Source organism: Pseudomyrmex gracilis, unplaced genomic scaffold, assembly GCF_002006095.1.
Source record: "Pseudomyrmex gracilis isolate BER0280 unplaced genomic scaffold, ASM200609v1 scaffold_45, whole genome shotgun sequence".
Taxonomy (NCBI): domain Eukaryota; kingdom Metazoa; phylum Arthropoda; class Insecta; order Hymenoptera; family Formicidae; genus Pseudomyrmex; species Pseudomyrmex gracilis.
In genome coordinates, this window is record NW_018020629.1 from 288,695 (window position 1) to 309,459 (window position 20,765).

The 20,765-nt window shown below is 40.8% G+C and overlaps 1 protein-coding gene and 1 long non-coding RNA gene across 2 annotated transcripts in view; one reads left to right on the forward strand and one right to left on the reverse strand.

The window, feature by feature from the left end:
• Positions 1 to 5,665, forward strand: part of LOC109853308 (flocculation protein FLO11-like) — a 25,999-nt gene extending 20,334 nt beyond the window's left edge. Inside the window, exons 8-9 of the mRNA XM_020425259.1 lie at positions 3,859 to 4,051; positions 4,839 to 5,665. Coding sequence (XP_020280848.1) covers positions 3,859 to 4,051; positions 4,839 to 5,164 — 519 coding nt within the window. The 3' untranslated portion in view covers positions 5,165 to 5,665. The remainder of the gene's footprint in view (positions 1 to 3,858; positions 4,052 to 4,838) is intronic.
• A 12,652-nt stretch (positions 5,666 to 18,317) lies between these two features.
• On the reverse strand, positions 18,318 to 19,703 carry LOC109853309. Its single transcript, XR_002250101.1, has 2 exons — positions 19,623 to 19,703; positions 18,318 to 19,323 (listed from the first exon to the last, which is right to left on the reverse strand). It is a non-coding gene; the product is annotated as an uncharacterized LOC109853309 (long non-coding RNA).
• Positions 19,704 to 20,765: the final 1,062 nt, after the last annotated feature.

The following is a 20,765-nucleotide window of genomic DNA, read 5'->3' on the forward strand; positions in this document are numbered from 1 at the left end:
GAGCTTAAGAGCCAGCGTTGGCTCGATCTAATCATTAAGCATATTCGCCCAGTACTGGCTACTACTGTCGTACCAATATCGAGCCTCGTTTGCCGATATTGACCCAATACTGGGCCGTTCGTCAATTCCTACAAGGGTCGTAGGTCATTTTTGATGTCTGGCACCGAAGGGTTAAGAGAGAGAGAATTTTTAACGGCTAATTAGATATAGATTGACGGTTAAATAGTTTGAGCTGTTTCAAAAAAACACAAAGTATCCTCACGCGACAAAGTTAACTTGTGTTTTATTGATAAAAATAGTCGCTCTGACAATAAAGATATTTGCTTCGGTTATTAATAAATTTTCGAGTTCGTTTTCCGAATTAGAGAGAGGAAAATAAAACTTGTAGACTCAGAAATCAAATACAACGGCGCTCGATAAAAACGATAATAAAACATAAGAGCGCACGAAAAATATTTTAGAGAAAATATTTAAACAAATTTGCGTACACAAAGCACATAACAGTTAATTAATCATCGAGACAATCGCATTTCGAGAAAGCGATTCGCGGTTGAACGCTCATGGGAATTCTTTTAAATCGTCGCCCCATCGTTTGTGTCACGACCCGGTCGTTACTTTTCGCATTAGCGACGCTACGTCGGTTGTGTTTTCGTTGGTCGCGCGTGAAAACTCTCTCCCATTTAAGGATTTAATATTGTGAGCGCGGTGGCCCGCCTGGCATCTAAATGCGACGGCAACGACGAACAGTCCGATTTGCGGTCTTGTGTGTAGCCGACCGGTTAAGAGTTGTCGCGTGACGAGCTAACCGTAAGTTCCCGCGCGTGGGGCAAGAAAAAGTAGGTACCTGAGGGAGTAACGAAGCGTTCTTTCGTTCTCTGCTGCTGCTTTTCGTTCAGCCAGGCGTGGCCCCCGGGAGTCATTGACGAGCACCGAGCCATGCCGCGCGTTCGACCGTTAAGCGGTCGATCCATAGATATATTATTCGATATCACGAAGGCGCGCCTCTCTTTGATACGGTTCAAGGTAATTCTTTCGTATAATCGTTCGAAAAATCCAACGGAACTCGAGTCTCTCTCTTTCTCCCCCCGTTACGATCTTAACCTTTAACGGACGGCTGCGCTAATGAATTTTGTTCTAACGTTAACCTCCGGTTAACCCTCTTCAACACATTATCTCTCTCTCTTTTCTATTTTTGTTAATCAAACAACGTTAGAAATTCAGTAAATTTACATGTAAAATCAAGATATTGATTTTTTTTTTAATATTTGTCCGATATAGATTGATAAAAAATATATCTAAATTTATTTATCCAAATTTTGAATGTTATATTGAGGATTATATATCTTTTCGCGCGAATATATATTTTCGTTAAAAAATAAGAGCGATGAAGAAGCGTTATGTGTCAGGTCTTTTTGTCTCTGTTTGCATTATGGATATTTAAGTTGGAAAGATAAGGGCAAATCGTTGAGCTAAATTTATATACGTATAATCAGAGGATTATATCGCCCCAAGTTAGAGTGAATATTCCCGGCTTTTCGGCAAAGCTCTTCACGGAAAATATAATTCTCTTACAGTGATTTTATATATATATATACATAAAATATATATATACATATATATATATATATATATAAACTGAGAGAGATATCGCTCTCTCCATTTCTCCCCCATTTCTAAACTAGGTTTCATTTCCGACTTCGTTACAGGCACCAATTAAAGGGTACGGTGAAAAATATTGCCAGGGGATTACTATTTATTCCCTAACAGTCTGAGTGTTGCAATAATATACCGCATTTGCAGCACACGTTTATATCGTGCGTTTCCGCGAATTTTCGACAACGTCCAATTGCGACACAGTCAGCGAAAACCTTTTCAGATATTTTGGTATTATAATTCAAAAAAAGAAATCAAACAAAAAATTTCAAACTCAGCATTCACAGACGCTGCGTTTTTGTGAGAAGCTTTTGATTTTACTTGCAACAGCATTATTTGTGTGATAAAGTGCGTATTTGTGTAATTCTGAATTTAATTAAAACAGATTTAATGGAATAGCAGTATGTTTTCTCGAATAACGCGAAATATAATATTAATTAAAAATTGATATATTATCACCTAATGTTTCTCTTATCAAAAATGCATTTATATATCGTCACTCCCTACGTATAATTACATAAGTGTCACATATGGGATTTTCAGTTTATTGCATAATGACACTTAGAAAGTTTTGTTCTTTATGGTCACCAAATATTAAAAAAAAATATTCATAAATAAGGTACAAATTTGAAACCAAAAGATCCCTAACTATAGGGAAACATATGAAGCTTTATACTTTTAAACTGCTCTCCTCTAAAATTTGCGTTTTGGAGTTACGGGATTATACGTAGGGAGTGACGATATCTTCAGTGTATGAATGATAAAATGTATTTATATGTACATTCAAATTATAGCAAATACTTTTTAACATATCAGAAAAAATATTAACGAAAAGATTTTGAAAAATTGAACATTATTTGAATATTAATTGCCGAAATTCGGACCGTTAGTCTCGCAAGTATCAAGTTAAGTATTTTGCGCGTAGTTAATAAACTCTTCTCTCTCGTTCTCTTTTTCTCTCGATACCTTCCCTTTAACTGTTTTTTTTTCGGTCCGGTGATGTCGATTGGGATCACATAAATCACGTCTCGCGCGCGCAAATTTATGTAATCCAGAAAAAGTAGAACAATTTTTCTCTCTCGACCTCTCGGCGTTCACAATAAGAATATTGGAGAAACCGCATGAGAAGTGTTCAAGGAGATCTGTAACTTATAGTTATAAAAAATACACATACAAAGCTAATTTTGATTTAATTATTCTCTCAATTATTTTGTCAGTAACATGTATCCTCGCGACAAATGTGCAAACATTTCATTTGCGTAAAGTTATATACTTGAAGTATACAATAGCAAACTTTTTGAGCTTGCTTCTATAATAGCTTGTTCTACAGAGCTTTCTTTTATAATATCCATACAAAAGACTATTTCTTTATAATGCAGAAACGGAAGAAAGCGTCGTCTCTCTCTCTCTTCCTTTCTTTGAATTACAACAATATATATATTAAAAAAAAAAAAAAACTGTTTCTTTAGATTTTTGTAGAGCGGAAGAATTAGCCTGAAGCACAATGGATGTGTGCACCGTCGAATTGATCCTCCATTGAATGTTATTATGTGGGAGACGAGCGAATTAATACGCTCGAAAGAGTTTGAGAAAACAATATCTTTTTTGATGTACGACATATTGTAATTGTACTTTTTTTTTGCGCACGCGCGCGCGCGCGCGAGGCAAGAGTTTTCCCGTCGATATAAAAACCACGAACTTCTTGCGCGTAACGAAAGCAAATGTGCGAAATAAAGTGGAAACACAGAAAACTGCCAGATTCCGTTGCGGCTATATCACTATCGCCCGTTATTACTCGGGTTAATGGTCAACGACCGGAAAATTGCATTCACATTGAAATTCCCGGCAAGGAACTATTTTACATAATGTTACGACCACGATTTGACACACGTTTAAGAATAACGAGACGAAAATAAAGATCGAAAACATTTTACGCGCCAGAATAAAAAAAGACAAAAAAAGATTTCTTTCATTGCCGAATTACGCGTGTATAAAAAAAGTAAGAATATTATTTCGAGCAGAGAGATTCAATTTTCTCTCGCGGAAATTATGCAATATCATGTTGATGCAATGATTATGTTGATGCAAAATACAACAATATGTGTGACAATAGGGAAAACAATTAGGGAAGGGAGTTGGAATAGCTCTTGTGTTAGTTAATAATCGCCATTGTTAATGTATCTCTGTCACAATTAATGCTTGCAGCCGGAAAATTGCATCGCGACGTACGAGCCGCACGCGTACTGCGTCGTCTATTCGACGACGGATCGCCAGTCGGTGCGCGTCGCAGAAGAGGTTCTCCACTCGTTGTGGCGAAGCGATCACGTGTCCGCGAGGGCGGTGATCCTCGTAGGAAACAAGATCGACCTTGTGCGCAGCCGATTGGTATCGACCGAAGGTATGACAGCAAGTTTTTGTTTTTCTTTTCCCCTCGCCCCCCTCATTTCTTGACAATCGGTTCGACGTGTTCGCGAAAAATTGCGCGGTGATTTGCAACAAAACGTAAACGCGAGTTAGAAATGGAGATCAGCGACGAACGAACGCGTGTTAGGGAAACGGGGATGTCTATTTATCATTTGTGGCATTTACCGCGCGGAAACGCTGATATAGAACGATCGTAGATAACGCAACGTACGTAAACGTGCTGTATACTGACGCAGCACCTCGGGAGGTTCACCTCGATGCAAATTCTCCGTGGGCAACGGAGCGTGGAAAAGCCATTTAACCGCCTAGCGGGGCGTAGAAATACGCTTCTGTGCCGTTAAACTAGATTGGTAGCATCTTCCTCCCAATTTCGCTTTTTTTCTTTCTCTCTCCTCTATCTCTCTCTCCGTAATACACATACCGCGCTATTAATTATGCGGCACTTGATTCTTGCGCATTTATATATACAGTTCTAATTTGACAATATAAATTTATAATTTGTATATTTCTTAATTCCATCATCGATTTGCTTACGTATTTTTTTTTTACAAATTACAGTAAGCGTGAATAATTTTTTGCTTAGAGAGAAAGAGCACGCACGCGTTGATTTAAAATTAGAAAAAAAATCATCAAAAATTGTAAATCGTACATTGTGCGCGTTAAATATTTTATCGCGTCGAAGTCGCATGTTCGCGTGAGATTCGCGATACGGAGAGGTTTTATATCTCCGGGGGGATTTATAATCGAATCTGCCATTGTAGAGGGCAAGTCCATGGCAACGTCCTACGACTGCAAGTTCATCGAGACATCGGTCGGCATCAATCACAACGTTGACGAGCTGCTGGTCGGGCTGCTCACGCAGATCCGTCTCAAACTGGAGAACCCGGAGAGGACCAGGGAAATGTTCCGGAAACGTTCGCGCAAGAATCGCAGCAAGTCGCCGCTGGGTTCGTGCTCGGAGAACAACTCGCCTAAGAAGTATCGCGGCAGTCGGACCAGCACCAGCCTGAAGGTGCGCAATCTGCTCGACAAGGTGTGGGCGCGCGACAGCAAGTCGAAGAGTTGCGAGAATCTGCACGTGCTTTAAAGCGCCAGCTATATCCGGTAATATCGATCATCCTCACGGACCAGAATGATCTGGAACAACAACGAGCCGCGGCGGGGGCAACCCTCCATTGAAACGTTTTGCCGCTCCGGAGCGGTCGTCGAAAGAACACCGGGGGGGTCAATGAGGGTGAGCACTCGTCGAGATGAAGAGAGGACCGAGATATCGACCGCGATACTCTCGATGCTTCTTCGCGGGAATGAAGAAGAGGCACGTGCGTGTACTCCAGGCTTTGTAAATGAGGTAGAGAGCGACCTTTCCAGCGGGCCGCGTTTTTCGACGTCGTTGGCGCGCTGTTAACTCTCTGCAAAGACGAGATAATCTCTCGTCCACGCTTCTCGTCGCGTAACGAAGCGTGTGGAATTCAATTATCGAAAACGATCCCGCCGAATTTATTTTTTCGCGTCGTTTTAATCCCCGCCGCAAGTCCAGCGACATTAAAAATTTCAAAAAAAAAAAAAAAAAAAAAAAAAACCAAATCCCGAGAACTACGTTTCCTCCGACGCGCGCCGTCACTCTGATTTCTCCCGCGTTTTTTTTTTTTTTTGATTCGAAAGTGTGATAACGAAATTTACCCTCCCCTTTCCCCCTCTCTTCAATTTCGCGATCGTTGGTGAAATTTTTAAAGGAAACGAGTCTCGTTGGGAGATTTTTCACGGCTTTCATAAAAAAGAAACTCGAGCGTTATATATAAATTTACAGAAACGTCCTCAATTACGAGATCCGGTAAGCGCGCGCGATCGTCGTAATTATCGTAAAACGCGTAAATATGTAGGCCACGGAGAGGGATTTTTTTTTTAAGCGCGTGTCCCGCGCGAGAATGAGAGTCGTTACCTTTTCGCGGTAACGACGTGCTCGCAAGGCAAGAAAAGACTCGTAAAATAAAATACTCGTAAAGAGTTGCGGCGCAAAAGGCGACACCGAGGGCAGCAATCGGAGAAGATTACCACCAGTGAACTCGTTATCGCCGCGCATAACGTGGAGGGAACTTTTTTTTTTTATATGGGGAATGGGAAATCGCATCGATCCTCATCGCGTCCGCTCGACAAGACAACCGCGCACAATCATCGATCGATTATGTTTAATCGCGAGCGACAAAGAAACGCGCCGCGTGTGTGAAAAAAAAAAAAAAAAAACCAAGATCCGCTCCGCAGAGACGAACGCTTGATCGTAAGAGACGCGTGCAACGCGGAGCGAAGAGAGTAGATTTCGCGAGAAGGAAGGAAGATTTTCTTTGTTATGTGATTTTTTCTCAGCCGCTGTTAAACTACACTGACACCCGGAATAAAATTATAGCGTAGAAGAGAACTTCCTTTTTTTTTCTCTCTCGCGCGACATACCGATTCACTTCGCTCGGCGAAGTGTCTCCTCGTACGGTTTCGCGCGCAATTTTGCGACAAAACAAAAAACGCGCGGCGCGATTATATTTACGCTGACGTTTTGCATTTCAATTTTGTACGAGCTCTTTTTTTTTTTTTTGTTTTTCAATCTGTTTCAAAACCGAATCAACAGGGATCGTCGATCTTCAGCGAAGCTAAATGGCTTGTTGACCCCTTTAACGCTTAACAAATTTCGAGTGAAATCCCGTACGAGCGAATTTCGGGGTTAGATAGCAACAATACGAGCGGAGAGATAACCCACCCGGTTGCGGTTCAACCAATAGCCGCTGAAACCAGTGATTCTCAAAATCCTTCTCGCGGATAATGCGACGCGAGAGAAATTACGACGCACTCTCCAAATTGGACGCGATTGATGCGACGTACATGTGTGTGTGTGTGTGTGTGTGTGTGTGTGTATGGTGGGTGTAAGTGGAGCGTATATTACGCAAACATATGGACAAAGATAGAGATATGAAAACTAGAATTCGAAAATTTGAAGATCGCAAAAATATTGTTACACTTTAACCTGGTTTTTTGAACAAAAAAGAGAAAAAAAATTTATTCGATCAAACGCGCAATTAATTGCATAAATTTCTGTTTTCTAGTACGTATTTAATTTTTGTTATTTGCAGGTAATCACAGCTTTAACGCGGCGAAATATATTTTGTAAAATGGTTTTTGACTTGTTTAATATAACGCGTAAAAACAAAACGTAAAACTGAAAACTAAAATAAAACAAAAATAATGGTCGCGAGACTTTGTCCTCCGCGTTCCACGTAAATAATATATTTGTTTCGGTTTAACCTTTTTTTGCCTTGTATTTGTTATCAAACGTTTGTTATTCCGTGCTTAAAAAGCTCGTCCACTTCTCAATTTTTCTTTATCGGTACAACGACCGACAGCCATTAAAGGAAAATTGAACGATATCTCCGATTGTCATAACTGGGTCAAAGGAATTAGCATGTGTATAAGATGGAACGATTCCGCGGAATTATCCGGAAAGGTTCGCTTCTAACAAAGGAATCGCCATAAATCGTCAATCGAGGCGATTCTAGGCGTGAGATTAAATGCAACGAATAGCATAAATCGCCGAAGTATAACGTCTCACGTGTAGAACCGAGAGAGAATATTATCCCTTAGCCTTCCGATAGTCACGTATACGCGTTCCGACGCCAAACAGGGGGAATATATATTTTTCACGACGACGAACGACGCGAAATGTAAACGCTTGTAACTCGTGAACCTTCGAACCTTTTTCGCTCGATACGCGCGGTGTTCTCATTTTGTACACGCACTCAAATCACACACAACGCGATATGTTCGCGCGCCCTCTTCTCGCTCACATTATTATTGTATCTCGCGATCACATCGGACGGTTAAACGATTCGCGAGATGAGATAAAGTGGGTCGCCGATTTGTGTCGTTTCGTGAATTTAAAAGACCGACGACGTTCCGATATATCGGCGTGTTAAAAAAAAAATAAATAAATAAAAAGCGACATTTGACGACGTAGCAGGTGAATCGAATCGCGCCGCAAAAGGTCGTCCCGTCCCGACAGGCAATTAATTTCCTAACGATCCCGGTGTCGGCCGAGCGACGTCAAAACTCACAGCGCGGAACATTAACGCCGGAAAAGGTCGCTCCGCGGTAAAATTCCGCCGTTTATCGGGAGGGAAGGGGGGGGAGAATCGCGAAAACGAGCAAGAGAGACCTTCCGGCGGAAACTGCCATACAGAGAAGCGAGAGTTCCATTAAGCGCGCGCGCGCGCGCGCGTCGTACGACTATTCGTACAGCACACGTGCGCGCGCGAATGACAGCAAAAATTCGCTCGTGCGAATCACTTCGGACCAGTGACATTAATACGTTACACAGGGTGTTATCTGAAATCGCGCGCTCTCTCTTTTCCGTGGCCCAAGCCACGAGGATTTTAACGAACTTCGATCTTTATGACGGTTTTGTTTTTTTTCGCGACATTCGTGGGTATAGGATGAAGTCTGCGTTATTGTTATTATTATACGACACTTTGGACGCGTGTTAGACGTGCCTTGGCGAACACCGTCGGCGGTTCGCGCGACGTGTGTGTTCTTAAGCAACAAGAAGAACGCCCGCGTTAACTGACACGTTACGACGTGCGCGATCGACGCGACTCGTGTTTCCTTAACTTTTGATATTTATAGATTTGCTAAGAGAGAAGAAGGAAAAAAAAAGAACGCGCGCGCGCAAGATGTATCGCGAGATATGTTATATATTCCGCGAATTAACGCAATTATTAATTTTATCCTCTATGCGCATTTCGCGAATTTCTTTGACGTCGTTGCTCGCGGGTTGTGTGTTGCCCACTTCAATTAGCTAAATTACACACAGAGCGAAAGAGATATGCGCCAAGGTGCGCCTATACTCATCAGGGCGCTGCAGGTGTTACGTATTCGCGACATGCGCGTTGAAATTCTCGCAACACTCGCATGACTCCATTTTACGCTCGATTTTATACAATCCCACGCAACAACAACGTTCCGCCGTTTATCATTTCGTTTTTGCGCCTTTTGATAAGAGTTTGTTAACACAACACGTTATATTCCAAATCCACTCTCCCAGTATCACGCTGTGTGTTTGTTTTCCCTGCTTTATATCCTCACCCTTAAGTCTCGCTCTATATATATATATACACATACATACATGCGCGCTAATCATCGTAAAGTTCAGAAGAGAGCTTATCCCCCGTCGAAAACAACGCAAAAAAAGATTGTTCGCGAAACGACGAGAAGGATGTATATATATGTGTGTGTGTGTGTGATTTTGATTAAATTTGACGCGAAGTAAATTTTATCGTAAAATTGCTCACTCGCGAGCGATAAGTCGGCGCGCGTCAAGGCGCAAGTAACGGGTTTCCTCCATCTGCAAAAGACTTAACTCGAATTGGTATCGTAAACGATACGGAACAATGGATCTCGAGTGAAATCGAATAAAACTGTTACACGCGCGCGCGCGCGCGAATGTTATGTATCCTTCTCCGTGAACTTCAATTGCATTTAACTCACTCTCTCTGCTAACCACCCTCGTGTGAAGTTCCGTTTTTACGTCGCGGACACGAAACGCAATAATGTCCCTCTCGCATATTCTTTTATTTTTTTTTATTAGGGCACTTACATTTTTTTTTATAGCGCGCTCTCTCTCCGCGAAATGGAATGCTTGCTCTCGCATCAAGTAACGATATGAACCTTGTTTAACCGGTGACTACGAATAGATATATACGCTGAAAATTTTTCAACTTTGTTCAATCGCAAACTACGGAATTTCAAATTTCAGCGTGTTCTCGTAAATTTCTCTGTTTCGTCTCTTCTTCTCGGTCTTGTCTCGAACGAGGATTTGATTAAACGGGAAAATTGGATTTTCGCGTTGAAAATATCTCTTTTGTTTATCCGCCGTGGTTGGAAAACGTGAACGGAATTGCGCGATGAGTTCGGAAGTGGCTGCGTTCTGCGTGTGTGTATGTGTGTGCGCGCGCGCGCGCTTGGATTTATCACCGACCAATGCGAAAACTATTATTCTCGGTCATTATATTCGTTTGCGGAGAAGCGAATGTTCGTCGAGAAAGAGAGGAAGCAGTTGCGAGAAGTTCGACGTTTTTTTTTGAAACTTTTGCTCCAGTTTCCGCTCGCCAAGGCCGAGCCTCTTCGCAGTGGAATTGTTTTTTTCAGCTGAACGTTATAGGATATCACGAGTCGCGTCTGTCGTAAGTAATAATTAGCGCATTCAAGGTTTGAGAAACGATGAAGATGCGCGTTGCTTTTTCTTGCGAAAATTTTTTCGTCCAATGTCGCGTTTTAAAAAAAAAACAGTACACGATCGAGATTGCGTCGAATCGATACGTACCCACGACGATTCTCGACAACGTTTCATTGCCGGTCGCATCTAAGACCCGAGTAATTCTTGTAAACGAAGCGAACTAACTAATTTTATCCGACCACACATCCGAGAATGATACACGCGCGTGTACGGTCGCGTCGACTTTCGTTTGACGAGAGGAAGACCCATTGTTCACGTCGCAGCGACACTGGAAAAATTTCGGGGCCAATTTTGTCGATCGTCTTTTGTTTTCTCTCACTGACTGGCGGACGATCGTTTGTTTAAAACTCCGACACGCGAGCAGCAACTTTCTTGCTCTCTCGTGGCTAGTTGCTTTTTCGCGCGAGGAACTGCTGCGCGAGTCGCCGTTTCTTTCGAATGATTGACTGACAAGCGGTCAATCATCCGAAAATTCAAGGTCTTGTACGCGTCCGACGAAAGCAAATAAATTTCGCCGCGCACAACAATTAACCTGTGTGTGTGCTGTTCTTTGTTTTTATTAAATTTTGCAAGCACGAATTTTAAATAAACATATTGTGTCTTCCATCGATCCACGAAGGTGCCGTATTGCCGGGAAAAAAACAGCACTTACAAAGCTTCGTGCCGAATGTCTATAGACAGTGACGTCGAAAGAAATCGGAGAGTCAAAAGATGAGAAAGCGGTTTGCCCGATGACGCAGCTGAGAAAAGTAAAGATCCTTTGTTAAAAGGATCGCGCGAGATCTCGCGGTTCTCGGAGTTACTGCGATAGTACACACGTACCGTTCTCGGCAATTTAACGGGCACGAGTAATACTACACGATGGTGGCTTTAAGCCGGAGTTAATAATTTAATACGTGCGCGTTATCTCGCTTGACTCGCGCGCAGTTCATAATACCGTATAATATATATATATATATATATATGTTATATGTATATGTATTATATATATAATACTACCCTATAATGTATATATAATATATATATTAATATCCCTCGCCTCGCAATATCGCGCTCGGATTCTCGCCGAAGCTACCGACGCGGTACGAAGGAATCGATGGCACGGCCTTATATTCGTTTTCCACCACCGACCCTTTTCTCTCTTCTCCTCCTCCTTCGTAGGAGGGTTGTGTTCGCGAACACACCGAATTCGAGTGGTCGATCGATGACTACTTGCTCCGTATCATCGAGCGCGCGCGAGAGAGTTCACACACCGCGTTCAGTTTCCCCCAGTTTCGTTCTTCTTCGTAACTAGCCACGAAGACCAGCACTTACACTTTCCGTAACGGATCCCTCTTACCTCGTACATAGTAATCGTAATTTTAATCATATCGCGTTTGATTGAAAGTTCCCCGGAGAGAGTTTCCACGCGAGAGACGACGTAAGCGTAATTCGCTCGCGCGTTGTGCAACCATCGTGTTTACACGTCGCTTATTTTCAGCGACACACATTTTTTTTATCGGGAAAAAAAACAGAGAGAGAGAGAGAGAGAGAGAGAGAGAGAGAGAGAGAGAGAGAGAGAGAGAGCGCATATAAAGCGCGATGCTCTTTTGGAGAAATATTTATGGCGCGTTGTTGTCGCGCGATTGGGAAAAATATTGCGTAAAACATATTTCAAGGAAACTGTTGAATAAAATGGGTTTTAAAACATAGAAAATGTTTTTGTCGGCCTGTTTGGTAAAAAAAATGTGAAATTTAAACACATTGTGTTATGAAATTGAAATATTCGCGTTTAAAGTCACGTTATATTCGAGATTGTTACGCTCTGTCCTAGATACGAACGTTTTTTTTTTTCTCATTTTTATACACAATTAGATCGAGATTACATCGAAGATACCTTTTAATGCAGTGCGCACAATTTTTTCCATCTGTTTTTTTTTTTTTTTAATTTTTTGCATTTTTTGTCGCAATCTCGTTCTAAAAAAAAAAAAAAAAAAACTGCAAACGTGAAAAATATCGCGCCCGGTCTGAGTTGCACATCGCGCGCAAAATTGATACGATCGCGCGCCTATCACGTGACAAAACGGAGTAAGTATCTTTTCGCCGAGGAAGTGACTGATATAAAAACATGAATGTGTGTGTGTGTGTGTGTGTATTACGTGTGAGAGATCGATATATAATATATAAATAATTTCTTATCAACCGATACGCCAGGATAAGACGTTGAGAAGCTTATATTCTTGCGCGGCTATAAATTTGTGTTCGAATTTAAACTGCGCAGCGATTTACGATCATCGGGAGCGACACGATCGATGGATACCGGAACTCATTCTTTCGGATGGATATATCCTCGGAATGGAATTCTATATCGCGCGGGGATGCACAAGTGAATTCGAGACGTCCTTTAAGACTTAATGTATTCGCGCGGCTCGCGAAATTTACGGACGACAGCATCTGTATATAATATCGCGTCTATGTAATAGCTAGTCACGATACAGCTCTTCGATTTTATCCTTTCGATTTGAGAGAGACGAAAAGTGCTCCAGTTTTTCTCAATAACTAGATCTCCCTTCTCTGATGTGTGCGCGCGCGCGCGCTAGTGGAAAATTAGGGAGAGAACTCCGATAAACTACGCGAAGCGAGAGTTCGATTTCTCGATGCAACGTAGCGGTGTAGCGAGCCACAGCGAATTGAATATGAAGCGCGACGATGAAAATGCGATAATTACTGCTAAGTACATAACACATTTCGCATTGAAACGCCGCACGGAAACTCCGCTCGTCAAATAGCACCGGTTTCAATTTCCGCGCGCAATGCATTTTCGTGCTTACGTATAGCGTGAATTTACGATTGACACACACACAAACTCGTTAGCAAAACTACGACACTGTCGATTTAGGGGCGTATATATATATATACATAACCTTCTCTATTTCTCTCTGTCTCTGTCTCTCTTTCTCTCTTTCTCCCGCATTCTCGAAACAGCAAGAGAGAGGAGAATTGCCGCGGCGCATTGCCCGACTAATATCGATTGCCGTTTGCCACCGGGGACGTTAATTACCGCGTTATTAAAAACGACGAGAGTGGATCAAGTAGCACGTACATATACGTACACATATGTACATTTTTCTTAATCCGAAGCCCCGCGCAACAAGGAGAGAACGCGCGGCACGCGATATCTATTTTTACAAAACGAAACGCGCGTGAGAACTCGCGGTGACATGCACTTTCCTCCTCGAGCGCTGCGTCGCGTTCCATCTTGATAAAGTTTATATATTCGCGTTTGTATACTTGCGTCAGTCGGCATTTATATTCGCGTACAAGAAAGAGAGAGAGAGAGAGAGGGAGAGTAAAGGTATATATCGCGATAATTCGTGCATTTGCCGTGCACCTCCTTCTCTCTCTCTCTGTGACGAGCGTGTTGCGATATAAATCACGAGGAAGGCGTCTTCGGCGAAAACGGGCGAAGCGCGCGCTCACACACAGAGGGAAGTTGGTTTCACACGAGTGAATCGAGAAAGACCCGCTTCCTCCCTGTTTACATTTCAAAGTTCCTCAATTTGGAATTGCACAAGGCGCGAGACGTAGACGTTCTCGCGAGATTTGTAGGTACAAAGTTTCCTCTGTTCTTTTCGCGACAGTTCGGTTCAGAACAATTACCGAAAACAAAAAAAAAAAAAAGAAGAAAAATCGGCAAACGTAAAGCGAAATGTTATTGTTGTGCGTTAAAAATATCCGTCAGAAACAAAATTCGCGAAATACACAGCGCGCTGCGATACACGATTTCGAAGCTTTGATCGAAATTCGCGCGCAAAACTCGCATGCGAGAGCGTCACGGGAATATAAATCAATTTCGACTTTCAGATCGTCGCTCTGTATTTCGCGTTCGTATATATCCGCGCATCGTAACTCGATATAACGAGATTTTCGTGACCGGAAAGTCGATTTGTGAAACGATAATTTCGAATGGAGGGAATAAGCGCGCGCGCGCGCGCGCGTCGAAAAGAGATGCTTTGTTTGGGGGGAGAGCTAGGATTTCAAAGCGGCGGGTGGATTCGCGTGGATTTTCCGGCGGCGAAATATACGCGCGCAATATTGCCGTATCGGCGATGTTTTCGGAAACGTGTCATCGGAATATGACGGCCGGGATTGTCGCGGCGCGCTATTTTTATCGTCGTCGACCCCTGAACGTTAATCAGCGTCGACATTAAGCTCCCGACGGTTCAACGTTTCACATTTCGGCGTTCACTTCAGGCGACGAGTGTCAAAGGACACTCGCTAATTCGGAGTTTGACGCGCTTATGCTAATCCGTTTTATTAAGCGCGAACTGTGTGCTAACGGGATATTTGCGGTATATATATATATAAATTGTCGAAAACGATATCTCGTACGTGTCTAACGCAATGCATATATATATATATATATATTGGCTAATCCACAGTATTTATTTGGAGCTAATTACAATATTGTGAAAACAATAAAGAGCAGCGGGTATTCGCGAGAGACAACGCGACTTAAAACGGGAACAAAAGAGAGGAAAGAGACGATGTATGTGTTGGGTAAAGAAAATAATTTTGAGGGAGTGTAGCCGATAAAAAAGAGAGCGCAAGACAAAAAATTCAGTAAAGTGGACGTATCGCTTCGATTCGACGTTACTATGTGTTCGTGATATCACGAGCGCTTTTTAAAGTGGAGAACGTGGTTGCGTGTTATATTATCGCGAAATATGCGACTTTGATAGCCTTTTCATTCAACCAACGTGGTTTGCGTTACTCATAAGGAAGCGTCCGAGCAAAACGTTTTTTTTGCGCGAACGTTTTTGGAAATTAATTTACGCGATAAAAAAAAAAAAATTGAAGAGCGCGACGATTGAACACACGATTGAAAAGAAAATTAAGAATTTTACAAAGTAATTTTAAGCAACTTGAGCAAAATATATGTGTTAAAAAATACAGTTTGCATTACGTATGCGCGCTAAGCGTATATAAGTGTGTGTATCGAAATGTGTTTCTCTTTTAAATATAATCCGGAAGAGAGAATGAAGCAATTTAAAAAAAAAAAAAAAAAAATATTCTTGTAAGAAGAAGTCGGGGAACACAGAAAAATCGAAAATCTCTCTGCGGGGAATTGCGAGGAATTTTCGCGCGCCGAATCTGCGCGGGGCTTTTATGTAAGTATATATATATCTATAACTAGAGCGTTGTATTTAATTACCTTTAAGCCGATTAATTAACGAGTCCAAAAATGCGCACGACTGACTGATTGTTAAGTATCGTTCTTGAAACACTTGCTGGGATATCGGTTTTTTTTTCTTTCTCGCGATTCCATCGCGATGTGTCGTCGAGAAACGTGTTCGTGTTTGCGCGACCGTCGTCGTTGAAAATGAAACAGCAAAATCGTCGATACGACCGCGCATCGTCGCCGATGCTCGTCGTATATCGAACACATGTGTGTTACATATATTTAGAAACAAATATACGATACGTACTTTTCGATTAAATTTCGAAGAAATACACATGTCACGTACGTTTTAGAGCCAAGGCTCTAACATGCGCAGATGTCTCGATAATTGAACCGTCTGAATTAATGAAAACGTTGGAAAGCAATCTGTGTAAAGGGATATCAGAATACGCTACACGACGTCTATCGGTGTTCTGCAAATTCGAACGGAAACTTTATCGGAAGCGAGCGTGATAAAGGTTTTAACAAGAGAGAAAGAGAGAGAGAGAGAGAGAGAGAGAGCAAACAAACTCTCACCGTATAAATTATAAACAAGAAACACACCCGGCTATGCTGCGAGGGTCCCGTTCACCCTCGGGTGGGAAGGGTATAATAATTGAGAGCAACTCTCGTCGTTACTTTTCAACTGCTCGTTCTTTCTCAACTCGTAAATGACATCGTCACTTTTCGACTTTCATTTACTTCCCGATGTAATATTTCTAATAAATTGTACTTTTTTGTTTTCTATGTGAACCTCGCGCAATCATGTTTGTTGATTACAAAACCACGTGTTTACGTACTAAATGAAAATCAGTCGAACGTAAAAGAATTAACATATTAACAAATTGATTCAATATAATATTGCAGAGAGAAAGAGAGAGAGAGGAAGAGAGGGAGAGAAAAAATTATATTTTCTTGAAAACGAGAGATATACATATGCAATATTGAAAAAAAAGACGCGTTTGGGAAAAAGAGACGAAAAGTTTGACAAGATAATTGTAAACGATAATTTTTCCGTCCATCTATAGAGAAACGCGCGCTGCTTTAACGAGGACGGCTGCAATGCGGACGATCACGTCCCGGCGAAATTGCACCGTTGTTCTCGACCGTATCCTTTTTATCGACTTCTCCGCCATCGGAGGATATCCCAGCAAAGTGTCGCACATCAAGATACGACAACAAGAACTACAATTGCCGCGTACAATAGCCCTTGCATCTTGGCGTCTTCGTTCCGGACGATGTTTTACCCCAATAACAATAGTCAAGATGTTTTGTCAGTCGGTCATTTTTTTGTAATTCGCGCTCGATACGTGAATCATTTTGATCAGATGACTTGAAAGATTTTCTAATTTTGTTTTTTTTTTAAATATAACATTTTTTTTCTTATTTCCCAAACAATGCGTTCAATATCGCAAAAGGTATTTCGAGTCATAAAAAATACAAATAACGATCGCAATATTCTTGATATCTCAAAGTTATTTTCTCTTGTACTTGTAGTGCGCACTCAACCGTATAAAAAATATTTTACGGTTAGGTTACTATGAAAAACTGTACGTTAAACATACCGAGTGCGCTCTTTTTTTGATGTAGATAGAAAATCTCAACAACAATTCAATTTCAGTAACTATTTCATTACAAAATACCGAGCGAGACAAATACCTATACATATATATTTGCGATTATCATAATAATAATAATAATAATAATAATCAAAAACACATTTGATTATCCGTGCGAAATGACATAAAAAAAAAAAAAAAACCAACCCGTAATAAACGATAAAACAGCGGCGAGTCTCTTAATCGTGATTACGTACATTTTGTAATTACGTCTAATTATTCCGCAGTATAGCGCGCGGGCGCGGTACACGCGACCGAAGTCGCGATGAACGCGTGTTCGCGTGACCGCTTTCGAACGGATAAAAATCGACAGTCGGCGGAAAGATGCGATCAAAGATGCAAGGGGTGTGTCGCGTGCGCGAATTTTATCCGATAGATTTTTTATTAGGTTTAGAGCGCGCGCTGATTTTGTGCGCCGGGTACACACGCGGAATCCCAGAGAGAGAAACCGGTGCCGGGTAAAAAAAAAAAAAAACCACCGGTGGTGTACCACATGTACTGCATCATGTTCGCGCGTACCTGCGCACCGACGAATACATTGCGGACCATAATAGCCTAGCGATTAGGCGATTTCACAAGTGGATGTTATATATCTGTACCTGTACACGTAAGAAGTTAAAAAAAAAAAACAAAAAAAAAACAAACAAAAAAGAAGAAGAAGAAAAGTAACAATTGCGGATACCGCGGGCCGCTGATAACCGGCCGAGATTTTTCTTGTCTCTTTCCATGAATGTACTTATCGTACTCGTACCAATGTCCCGACCATAGCAATTATACTTAATGTAATATCGATTAAGCACGAAGGAACACAAACAAGGAAAAACATGGCGTCTGTTATTCCGTTTATCTTCTCTCGCTCGGAGGGCAGCGATTTCCAGAGTCTCGTCGTCTTTATTTGCCGGAAATAGGAAAACAAAAAGAAAAGAGAAACGTATTCGTGTTCGCGAATCACCGATGCGAAAATCTCTCACGAATTTCTCGTCCGCAAGTAACTTCGCGTTTTCTCTTTCTCTCTTTCTCTTTCTCTCTCTTCGCAAAAACTAATTTGCACAAATATTTATCGTAGCGCTTGCTCCCCTTATTCGACGCGAGATTCGACAATCAAATTTCTTTTCCGCGAACACACATTCGGCTTCTTGCGTATCTTTTTGGGCGGGAAAATATATCGTTCTTTGGAAGACGCTGCCTTTAAGGATGGCTTTTGAGAAACGCGCGAAAAAGAAAACTATGTGTGTGTGTGTGTGTGTGTCGCGCGACGATGCCCCGGAAAATTTTTCCGAGGATCGATTAAATGCGCGCAAACCCCCGTCCCTTGTGTGTCATTCTTCTCGCGTTTGCGTGTGATACACTTTCCGGGAAGACGATTCGTGGACATGTTGCTCTGCGTCGTGTGTTAACGATAAATATGATTAACACATCGAGTGTGTGATGTGAAACAAAACGAATTTTACCAAAAGCCGTCGAACAAAATTCGCGATCAATTGCGCGCGCGCGCGCGCGCGCAGACAAAAATGAAAAAAGAAGAAAAAAGATCAGCCGAAAAATTGCGCGCGTTAATAATAATTACAATTGCGATAGATATTGATCGCGACATATTTCCGTATATTTCCGTTCAATCTTTGACGTTCAACACGTTAGTCTGTACGACATTTATTATTGTTACACGTAATGATAATATTGTAAAAGAGCAATTTGCACTTGAAAGAGAAAATCAAAAGTAGTGAGATAAATATTGATCTATATAGCGGTAGATAAGTACGAGGAGAAAACAGGAGATAATTTGGTTAAAAAGTTATAGAATTCGAATGAAGGGGGAAAAAAAACAAAAATTGTAATACTAAACGTTTCTATTAATTAACGTTTATTAACGTTTCTATTAACTAAGAAAGTTTTTAGCTGCTTGAAATTCAATATCCTCACGGTAATTTATTCATTATCGTCACTGAGAAAATTCTTAGATAAGTTAACGTTTCCTGCGCTCCTTCGCACGTATATATCCTGTATCTATTTTAGATATAAACTTTCTAGAGAACTTACCGCGATGTCTTCTTTCGCTCTCTCTCTCTCTCTTTCTCTCTCTCTCTCTCGTATATATATTCGGTCGAGATGTCCACGAATCGGAGACATCTGCGGAAAAACTTCGGTTGCGAAGACACCTCTCTTCTGTCGTTCGCCTCTTCTTGTTTTTTAACGCCGAAATCGAATTTGAAGCCTGTAATGAACGCATGCACTCATAGAGAATTGTTAAACGAAGAGGCGATTATTCTATGCGATATAGAAGTTTAAATTAAAAAAAAAAAAAAAAAAAAAAAAAAAAAAAAATACAAGTTATTCTCCGAAAAAAAAAAATATATAAAAATATACATATATATATATATTACTAAATATATATTTGAGGGAAACATGAAAAGTTCAATTTTTTCGGACACCAAGTGGAGAACGTNTGCGAAGACACCTCTCTTCTGTCGTTCGCCTCTTCTTGTTTTTTAACGCCGAAATCGAATTTGAAGCCTGTAATGAACGCATGCACTCATAGAGAGTTGTTAAACGAAGATGCGATTATTTCATGCAATTTAGTAGTTTATATTATGAAAAAAAAAAAAAAAAAAAAAAAAAAAAAATACAAGTTATTCTCCGACGCACTTGCATATATAAAAATATACATATATATATATATTACTAAATATATATTTGAGGGAAACATGAAAAGTTCAATTTTTTCGGACACCAAGTGGAGAACGTCCACGCGTGATTCCATTGACGACGTGAAATAATTCAACGTGTTAGTTTCTTACGATGTTTTTATCTCGTGTATTAGATATTTATATATAATATACGTACGTATACACATAAAAAAAAATATATATATATATATATATACATATACATCTCGTATATCGTCAGCACTCGCCAGAAAAACAAAGGCAAGGGTGCACACACGCAAAAAAACACACGCGCACATCACACACAATAAAATACACATTTCCACACAAACGAGCTACAAGTCCTCCTCCCCGTGTAGCATGTAATAACGTGACGTATTTATCTATGAATGAATTTTTGTCATTTTACTAAAAGAATCGTATTTGCCGTATATAATTAATATAAAAAAAAAAGAAACAAAAAAACAATCAACTTATTAATTGTAACGTCGCATGTAACATCCATCTCCCGCGCTTGATGTTTTATTTCACGAGATACCAGATACTTTTTCAGATTATCACGATCCAGTAAAAAAAAAAGAAAAAAAAAAGAAAAAAAAAAGTGTAAGTGTAAAGTGTAATCAATAAAGAATTTTGCCTAACACTTTTGAGAGAGCGTTTGTGTGTCACAAAAATATCAATTGTGAACATCCCTGTGTGTGCGACCTCCTAAACGCTTAACCGGTCGTATAAAAAAAAAAAAAACGGTTCGTCGAGCCGAGCTCATCGACCGGAAGCCTATCAATTGGCTATTATTTTTAATGTTTTTATGAACGCTTTTGAGCATTAAAATTTTAAATTGAAGCACATCTCGCACGTGAAATTAAACTTGCTAAAAAACATTTTGTGAAAATGTAAAAAAAAATACAGTTTAGTTAAAAATTTTGCACAAACAA